Raw genomic sequence first — 9,626 nt, forward strand, 5'->3', positions numbered from 1 at the left:
AGTGCTTTTGACATTTTCCATTTTGAGCATGTGGCAGGCTTTCATTGGTTGAATAAAAAAAACAGCCACAACAAAAAAGCCCCAAAGATCTCAAACATTACAACATTACAAAAGGGAACATTGGTCCTTAAGAAATGATACCCACAAACAACATCAACAACTCTATAGTCAAGGTAGCCGTTGCACCTCTCTTCCTTGTTCCTATTCCCCCACTTACGTTGTACTATTAATTTAACACTGTTATTTCCCTTCTCACAAGGAACCCCTCTCTCTCCCCCTTCACTCTTTGATTTCTTTTCATATCTTCCATAACTCCTCTCTTTCAACAACCCCTTTTGTTTCCTTCAAAGAACCAATGAATTCCCTTGTTTCAAAAACCAAACTTTGTGCTTCAATGGATTCAAAAACCAAACTTTCTACTACTCCATCTTTGTCCGCTGCAGCTTCAGCTTCAAGTCCTAGCAGCAGTGGCTGTAGCTGTAGCAGCAGCAGTGAGACTGATGATAGCCCCCTCTCTTCTCAACGGTTCGAACTCCATAATTTCAAGTTTCCTGTTTCTGGGTTCCATTCTCATCGACCATTGGCTGTTCTTTCAGGTCATGTTGGGTCTGTTTCTTGTTTGGCCTTGTGTGGAGAGTTCATATTAAGTGCCTCACAGGGAAAGGATATCATAGTGTGGCAACAACCAGATTTGAGGGTGTTTGCAAAGTTTGGCCAAGGTGATGGTTCGGTGAAAGCCCTTGTAAGTGTTGGCAACAAGGTTTTTACAGCACATCAAGATAGCAGGATCAGGGTTTGGAAGGTGTCAAGGAGTTCAGAGAATGTGTTCAAGCTTGTTGACACCTTGCCCACCACCAAGGACTATTTGGGGAAGTTCATGAAGCAGAGCAACTATGTCCAGACTCGGAGGCACCATAAGCGTTTGTGGATTGAGCATGCAGATAGCATTTCTTGCTTGGCTGTTTATAATGGTTTGATTTATTCTGGGTCGTGGGATAAGACCCTTAAAGTGTGGAGGCTCTCGGATTTGAAGTGTTTGGAGTCTATTAAGGCTCATGATGATGCCATTAATGGGTTGGTAGCATGTAAAGGGATTGTGTATTCTGCTTCTGCTGATGGGAAGATTAAAGCTTGGGGAAAGGTTGGGAAGAACTCACATTGTTTAAAAGGAGTTCTGGAGGGTCACAAAGATGTTTCCTTTAATTCTGTAGTTGTTTCTGATGATGGCAAATGGATTTATGGAGGGGGTTCGGATGGTTTTATTATGGGGTGGGAGGAAAGTGGGAATTTTGAGAGTTGGAAGCTTGTTTCTGAAACCAAGGCACATGGAATGGCTGTTTTGTGTATGTGCCTAATGGGGGAGTTTTTGTTCAGTGGCTCAGCTGATAGAACCATAGGTATTTGGAAGAGAGAGGCTTTTGGTAAGCTTTGTAAAGTTGGGATCATAAGTGGCCATGAAGGGCCAGTGAAGTGTTTGCAAGCCTCATCTAATAGAATTGGTGGTGGCTTTTTACTATATAGTGGAAGCCTTGACAGAAGCGTGAGAGTTTGGTGGGTTCCAAGGTATAATAATAATGCAGAAGTAGAGGACAACTCTACAACACTTAGCACTCTCAATGAATCCATCATTTCATGTTAGGAACATGTTGAAGGCTGAGTAATGAAGCACAGGAACTCTTTTTAAACAGTGTCTGCTGCTTCTTTCTTGATTTATTTTCTGCATGGAATTTGTGCAAGGTTGCAGAAACACTGAAATGAGGAGTTACTGCAGATTCAAACAGCTAAGAGAACGGCAAAATTGAAGCTTTTATTTGTGTCTTGAAATTGCTGTTTTGCTTTTCGGTTTGCACTTGGTGTTTATTTTTTTCTGAGAGTTGTTTGTAGAATTTTAGGGTGAAAGTAGGGGAGCTTGGTTTAATTTTGTTGTTGTTTTCGAAGTGAAGAAATTTGGGGGATATAGCAGAGTGGTGTGATTATACTTTTTTTTTTTAAATTCATTTTTATATTTCTTTACAATTGTAACTATGCCTATAAAGGATTCAATCAATGGAAATAAATTATGTTCTTTTGTTGGTTGCATGATTATGTCGCATCCATTTGTGGCTTAAAGGACATATAACCTTTTCTAAGTGCATGCTTAGTTGCATCCATTTGCTGAATGGACATATCACCACTAAAAGGACTACAGAACATTGCAATTTGTTACCTAGGCGCATTGAAAAGATTACTGTCTACAAAAGTCATATAAGCTCTTCAGCAGCCAAAACAAATGAAGCAAACAACCAACCAACCAAACCAAAACTCTAAAGAAAAGAAAAAGATTCTCGGGACAAACAACTTTGTTATCACTTTGAGTCAAGGAATCTCTTCCTGTGTTCTATTATGATATGATGTATTTCTGATATATTAGTCAGTCATTGGTTTCGATGTGTAAATCAGCATATTCATTTTGCTTGCTATTTTGTTAGTGGAGACAAATGTAACTGTGCAAGTATTAGGGTGTTCAAAGGCTTGAAGCCAAATAAGGTCAAAACAATAAGATAGGGTAGAAAGGCCCTATGCTTTATCTCTGTAAGTTGCATCAGGCATCTTTCAAGTGCTTCTGACTATGGTTGCTATTATTCTTGCTTTTGAGCTTGTAGATAATGTCCAGTATTCAAAAGAACTACGTGATCAAAGCAAGGATTACCAAAACTTGTGACATTCCTACATGGAAACTAGCAACTGGACATAGAGAAGCAAAGGGGAAAAACAATGAAGAAATGAAAAACCAATAACAAACGCCAATGGGAAACTAGTAATGACGCTTTAAATTCAGCTTTCTGATTCTTTCAAAAATACACACATAACTTAGTCAACAAGTTTTTTTTTTTTTTAATGGCTATATTTCACCCCAACTAGTTTGGGATAAAAATGAGGTTGATGCTGTTAATGTAATATTACTATTATATATATTCCTATATATTCTTGAGTTTTAATAGAGTGAGATCATTTGTGTCTAAATTTTAGAATGATCTTTATGTTTTTCCACCGTCCATTTGGTACAAAAGAAACTGAAAAGCAGCTATGTTTATTCTGTTGGACCACAGCAAGTCTTTGAAAGCAGGAAAGTCATTGCTTTAGATTATCTAAAAAGCCAACATTCATTATCCAGCAAGCGGGACAACCTAGTTTCTTTAGCTCTCCTGAAGCAATATTTTGTTCGCTGGTTTTGGACCACATTAAAAAACCATATAAACCAGTATATTCCATTCATGTAAAAGAAGGAAGAGTCCTATAAAGTTAACAACAAAAATGAGGAGCGTTTGTTTCTTCCCCTTTGCTATTCTTAAGATATTCAAAAGATGCTACCCTATTATTTGTACCAACCTTTGCTTTTTGAGAGAGGTAGAAGAATAATGCAAGTCTTGAGAGCCATGTGAAACAAATCAAGTAATCATTTTAAGCTAACAATAGAAAACTTGAAAGTAATGTAGGTGCAGCCAACCTGCGGAAAAATTAGAAAGTCACTGAATTTAAAATATCTGAAGCAACAAGGTATTTGGAAAAGTAACAATTTTAAATGATGGTTAGGTTGGTCTTTTTAAACTGCAGTTTTGGTATTAAAATAAGATTTCTGAATTCTTACACTAAGAACATGTTTCAACTAAAACTTCAAAGTGGAAGAACACCAAACATGATAGAAAGGGAAAGGGACACCCCAAAAAGTATAGATATATTATAGTTCTAAATTTGGCGTGCATGCTTTCTTCTTGTGCCCGAATGGCTCTCTTGCTTGAGAAACTCAACTAACTATTGATCTTTCTTCTGTTCATGGGAAAAGGGACACAATTAAGCAGCCAGAAAAATTTAACCACCAAAACCTAACCAATTTTGATAACTCCGATAAAGACCACTTTTCTATTCATGAGGCAATAACGGCAACAATTCAATCTGGCATAAAATTTCTATGCAACAATATTCGATAACTTCAAATTACCATAAACCGTTGAAAATTTGATAAAAACTTACTGATTCTTTATAAAGTGTCCACTAATACAATTCTTTTGTCAATTTTCACCGATTTTAAGCGATTGAACGTAATGATTTGAAGGACTGGGCTAACGTCCCTTTTAACAAGCCTAGAGGAAAATTCAAGACTCAAACAGAATAGAACATTATTTATTTGTTTTAAATCCTTCAATATTTAGCACTAAATCAACAAGAAACAAATCAAAGCTGATGCTTAATAGCTTTAGATTCCAATCTTCGCAAGCTAGTGTGACTTCATAATAAGCAGCATTTCTTATAAGTCTTTCACTGTGCCATAAATACATATCCATGTCCTAAACTAGGACCCATCAAAACTTTTTCAGTTCCAGATAACAAGAAAAAGAATGTTACAACAATTACTCGTATCACATCCAAGATTGGAAGGACCATTCAAGACAACTTAGCAATATGAGCCCTGAGCCATGGATATTGAGTTTGACCAGCTGCTAAATAATCACTCACATCTTCTCCATGCAATACATTAATCAACAGTATACTCTTTCTTATAAGGAATAGAGTTTTTTTTTTTTTTTTTTTTTTTTTTCTCAGGTGCAAAAAAGGGAGTAGATATCAACAAAACATGTTTATGTTCACATCTGTTTGTAGAATAGGACGTAAGCCTGATCATGCAGCACCTGATTTTCTCCAATAGCAAATACAGATTGATCATTAAATCGTAGCCATCGACCATTGGGGTATTGGGCATCAGCTGTGTAATGCCCCTTAGAAGGCTCCACTCCATGGTGAGTAATTGTAGCAACAAGTTCATATTTTCGACCCTGCAGAAGCATAAAATCAATCAGCCACTATGCTTCTTCCAATTACCATTAATACTCCAGAGTCCTAGTTAATTATAGAATTCTGGAGGACAGTGAAAGATAACATTATCACATTGGCTCTCACAAAAGCATTTTAGGTTTTTCCCCATGGAAGTTTGATCGGAAAAAATTTACTAGTCATTACTCATTAGTCTAAGGAAGCATCCGAAGCAGCTTTCAAAAATCACTAAAGGTAAATAAATACTCTCTTAACAAAGAACTGCATGCAGCCTGAAGTTATTTTCATGGTATTCAGTTGAAACATTTACTTACAAACAGCAGTAAAGCACTAGAATTTACTTTTTATGATAAGAAAAGAGAAGTGCACCAGAAAATTAGCCATCCATCCATATTCTTGTATCTTTAATTAGATACTTTCAGAGTAAAAGGGAGAGAAAAGTACTAATTAGCAGTCTCCCATAGGCAACTATCACAATGATGTATCACACATTATTAAAAACAAAGATTCCCTAAGTTGATTTTATTTTTTGCGATCCCTAAAAGCAATCTTAATAGGATAAAAAGAAAGAAGTAATCTTAGAAGTAAGAGAAACAAATTCATAATAAAAAACCCTTGACAGCTCTAGTCATGTAAAGTCAATACCCTTTAGAGAGAGAGAGAGAGAGAGAGAGAGAGAGAGAGAAGTGCATCATTGAGAATAGAGTAGTTGCATAGCATTCTAGTTACCAGAAAGAGCAATTATCATTTCTCATCACGATCCTTAATACAACTAATTTATGTTCAAAACAAAGGGACTGGGATATAGAGATATTTTACATCACCTCAGTAGATAGTGAAACGAGTAAGTCTCGACCCAATACCAACACAAGAGGAAAGTGCACAGGCTTACGCAACTTAGTGCTTCCCTGGTCTCCATAACTAAAACGCATCAAGTGCAATATCATTATTTTTGGAAGTGTCTGAATTTGTACAGATTTTCTTGCAGTAACAACACCAGTCTGAAAGAAATTTAAAATTGTTAATATTTTAATAGCAGTAGTAGAAAACATTATCCAACACAGTCAAAGCCCATCATTATCCAGCACAAAAGGGTAATTACATTTCCAGTGTGTGACGTTCGGTACCCTTCAAGAGTTTCTGGTGCAGAAAACAGATGAAGTGCATCCTCAATAGTGTTGACAGCATCAGGAAAAATGTCAAGATGGAGCAAGAGATATGGTTGAACAGTGGCAGAAGCTCTATTTCCTGAAGGACAGGAAAAAATAAATCATGATTACGGCAAAATGTATTTTTTTATATACTTTCCATTTTTCTCTTTCGAGTTTTATTATCAATAATGATTATGAAGGTGGATGGTGGCAAGAGCAAAAAGTAAAAAGAAAGTAAGAGTTCAGAATCACAACTATACAGCATTATGCAACAGATAGACCAGATGAAGATCCACAAAACCTTAATGGACCTGACAGACACTAAAAAAACGAATTCCTCCACTAACCATGAGAGATTAAAATTTTGTACCTTTAGCTCTCACCAAACTTCTGAGTTGTCCTCCAAAAATACCAGTTAATTTTGATGGAACAAAGCTTTGAGTCCTTGTCACAGCAGATTTATTCTTTGGCCCCACTGTTTCCCATTCATCATCTTCCACAGAAGAAACTAGAGATGATTTGCTACCATTAAGACTTGAAGACTGTCCTTCAAACTTAAGTAATTCATCATGCATTTGATCCATTACAAAGCTCAGAAATTCCTGAGCATCTTCCTGCCTGAAAGTGATATGTCGATACCAAGTACATCATAAGAAAGTTTATATTACAGAACAAATTACATCATACTTTGGTATGTTATTGCATTACACAGTTTTCAAATCACCAAATAACTACCTGAATTGGGTCTACAAAATCTGGAACACATTGGTTCCCTGGTAAAGTTGTTTAAATAAAGGAATATATACGAGAAAAGTTGAAAACACAATTGAGGAGGAGGATTGAGAAGAAAAGCTATTGAAATTTTAATCTATAAATGTAAACTCGCTAGGAAAAAAAGCTTTCTGAAGATTGTATCTCTCCATGTAAAACAAATTATGAACAAGTGTCTCTATAGGCCTGATAAAGATTATAAACATAAACATTTCTCAATTTTTTTTGGCATTCAAACTGTGCTTTTAACATATGATTACAGGTTAAAATGGTCTCATGCATGTCCATACAAAACAAACCAACTACCATGGGCATAGCTCTTCATGACATGACCAAGTACAGTCTATTAGTTAGCCAGAAATTAAAGTGATTCAACTAAAGAAATGGCTAAGGAAGAATTTTATTTGGAAATTTTTTTATTGGGGGCGGGGAGGGGGCAGAGGAGAGTAACACAACAAACAAACAAAAATAAAAACCACATTCTAACCAACCTTGGTCTTCCTGAAATGCTATTTGGCACATCCGGAGTAAAATTTTTTAGAACACCTTCAAACATAACAGGGCAAAATGGCCTTCCAGACTCGAAAGTATCTGTATCTTTCTTTGTTAATGTTGTTGCGCTTGACATGTCAAATTGAGTTATAAACTCAGCAAACGCCGTCAATGTGGGAAAGCCAACCTAATAAATTACAGAGTAATAAGCATCCAAAAATATCAGTTCAACATTATCTTTCTGGTTACAAGGGAAGTCTAAATGCATAGACATAAGAGTATCAGTTCGCAAAATTATATACCGAAGATATTTCTTAATTCATGCTGTCAACAAGTTAAGTTCGAACCCTCAGAACGCAGTATTAGTTGATATGCAGCAGCAAACAAACTAACCTTAGGAATGCTGCGAGTTCTTAATTCCTGCAAAAGATGAATGAAAGGAGAACAAGACAAGAGAGCCTGCAATGTTGCATTAAGAAAGCACAGATTCCCAGAGTTAAAAAGGCCTCGCGGCAGTAGATCCTTAACATGCATAACAACATGGCCATTAGGTGCCTTTCTGGAGTTTTGATCGGGTAATTTTGATGAAGAATCATCAGCGGTGCCAGTTTTAAGTACATGCTGCAAGCTTTCAGCCTCAGAAGCATCCAGGCTCAAATTTGTGAACTTGTTCGAGGGACCATCTTCGTCGAGAAATGTAACAGAAGACACATTATCTTCTTTTACACCAATGATACTAGAGGGACTAAGGGAGAAATTGGTAATGCTGCCATTCTCTTTTAGAGTTTCTGATCCTCCAGGTAAATTATCACTTACACTGACACTGTTCACTCCATTACATTTTTGAGAATCAGAAGGAGGAGCACTATTTGGCGCTTTTGATGAATTTAGCAGGTTGCTTGATTCAACAGTAACAGAATTCAAAGAACCGAATTGCAGCTGATTCTTCTCCACGGGCTTTTCACTTCTCCCAGAAGACTGCTTTAGCAGCAATGATCTGGTTTCATCTTCTGTAAATGAACCAAATATTACCACCTGCTAACCATTGGCGCATAAACCCAAAAAATATTAAGAATTTCAACAAATAATAAATTTAAAAAATAAATAAATCTAAATATGGCCTATAAAACAAGGGATAGAATATTGTTACTACCAAACAATTTACTACCAATAATAATGTTACTACCAATGTTACTACCGCGTCTTAACCGTTGATTTTCGCCAATCAACGAATTAATAATTAAGCTTGATTTGTGGAAATAATAGCAATCGATTGGTGGAAATCAATAACATTGGTAGTAACATTATTGATTGGTAGTAACATTTTTTGGTAGCAACAATATAAGCAATTCACAACCATTTTGAACAAAGTAAAGCAAAAAGTAGCAAACACCCAACAATCTATACTGAAGCAGATTAAAAGGGACAGAAAAATAAAAACATGACATTGCACTACATAAGATCAGCAATCCCAAAGAACAAAAAACAGCTAATAAGAAACACCCTTCGGCAAATGTTTGCAATACAATCACTTTGTTGGCGTAATGGTAGTAATGTCGACAATCAAACTAAGCAATTTCCTATTTTATTCACAGAAAGCATTCGCTTCATCTTTGAGAACCAAAGGCACCAAAATTTTATATTAGAAACTTAAAAAGGGGGTAAATTTACAATAATTATAGCCAAAATCCAACCTTAGAATCACTCATGTTGCTTACGATATCGAAGTTGCAAACCCAAAAGCCTGAAATTGAATATTAATTTCCTAGTACAAAAAAGAAGAGAAGGGTTGGGTATAGAGAAGGGATCGAAATCAAAAAGTAGGGTTTTTGGAGACCCTGAAGGAGCAGAGGCAGTAATTGAAGACATGAAAGGGGAAAAGAGAGAGAAGAGGAGAAAGAGAGAGAGCATTTAACAAAGGAACCCTCCCTTTTTGAGCCTTCGTAACACCAAAACGGAGCATCGACAGAGAGAGGAAGAGAATAAGGCTCTGAATTCGATGATGAGACTGTTTAGGATTAGGGTTAGGGTTACGAATGGGATGGTGGTAAGAGCAGAACTGCGTCCCCTGTTCTTCTTGTACTTAGGAGTTGCTAGCTGTACATATCGGCTTTTGTTTTTGTTTTTTTTTGTCCTTTTTTTAATAGCAAATATCTCTAATTTTGTATTGAGATATATTTTCCATTTTTGGAAGAAATTTTTAGTGCAAATAAAATAATACACGCATCAGTTATTTATTTTGTGATGTTATCATCTGAAAAAACGAAAAATTAAATGACAACTAATTAAATAATGTGATATTTTTTATTTATGTGTCACAAAATAAATGAGAAATGTACTATTACATTAAAGATTTATTCGATTTTAAGAATTTGAGTGATCTAATTTCTTACTATACGATAT

The 9,626-nt window shown here is 35.9% G+C and overlaps 2 protein-coding genes across 3 annotated transcripts; one reads left to right on the forward strand and one right to left on the reverse strand.

The window, feature by feature from the left end:
* Positions 1 to 241: 241 nt before the first annotated feature.
* LOC133297273 (protein JINGUBANG) lies at positions 242 to 1,639 on the forward strand. The gene is made up of 2 exons (XM_061496389.1): positions 242 to 386; positions 444 to 1,639. Exons 1-2 carry the CDS (start codon positions 356 to 358, stop codon positions 1,637 to 1,639), a joined length of 1,227 nt encoding a protein of 408 aa, XP_061352373.1. The 5' UTR covers positions 242 to 355.
* A 2,604-nt stretch (positions 1,640 to 4,243) lies between these two features.
* LOC133297843 (ubiquitin carboxyl-terminal hydrolase 24) lies at positions 4,244 to 9,304 on the reverse strand. 2 transcript variants are annotated; one of them, XM_061497069.1, is made up of 7 exons: positions 8,918 to 9,304; positions 7,617 to 8,258; positions 7,223 to 7,410; positions 6,331 to 6,578; positions 5,912 to 6,057; positions 5,634 to 5,810; positions 4,244 to 4,811 (listed from the first exon to the last, which is right to left on the reverse strand). In XM_061497069.1, exons 1-7 carry the CDS (start codon positions 8,930 to 8,932, stop codon positions 4,623 to 4,625), a joined length of 1,605 nt encoding a protein of 534 aa, XP_061353053.1. In that variant the 5' UTR covers positions 8,933 to 9,304; the 3' UTR covers positions 4,244 to 4,622. The 2 variants fall into 2 exon arrangements, with proteins under 2 accessions (XP_061353053.1, XP_061353045.1); XM_061497061.1 differs by having other exon boundaries at positions 7,617 to 8,261.
* Positions 9,305 to 9,626: the final 322 nt, after the last annotated feature.

This window comes from Gastrolobium bilobum, unplaced genomic scaffold (assembly GCF_033153095.1).
Source record: "Gastrolobium bilobum isolate Gb01-03AN ecotype WA unplaced genomic scaffold, APGP_CSIRO_Gbil_v1 utg3870, whole genome shotgun sequence".
Taxonomy (NCBI): Eukaryota; Viridiplantae; Streptophyta; class Magnoliopsida; order Fabales; family Fabaceae; genus Gastrolobium; species Gastrolobium bilobum.

Excerpts from the sequence above, each read along its gene's own strand:
- LOC133297273 (XM_061496389.1), top strand. The coding sequence starts at position 356 with ATGAATTCCCTTGTTTCAAAAACCAAACTTT. Across the intron at positions 387-443 it reads TGTTTCAAAAACCAAACTTT|CTTCAGCTTCAAGTCCTAGC; the intron begins GTGCTTCAATGG and ends TGTCCGCTGCAG.
- LOC133297843 (XM_061497061.1), bottom strand. Across the intron at positions 7,411-7,616 it reads GAACTCGCAGCATTCCTAAG|GTTGGCTTTCCCACATTGAC; the intron begins GTTAGTTTGTTT and ends GTAATTTATTAG. Across the intron at positions 6,058-6,330 it reads AAGTTTGGTGAGAGCTAAAG|GAAATAGAGCTTCTGCCACT; the intron begins GTACAAAATTTT and ends CCTGTCCTTCAG.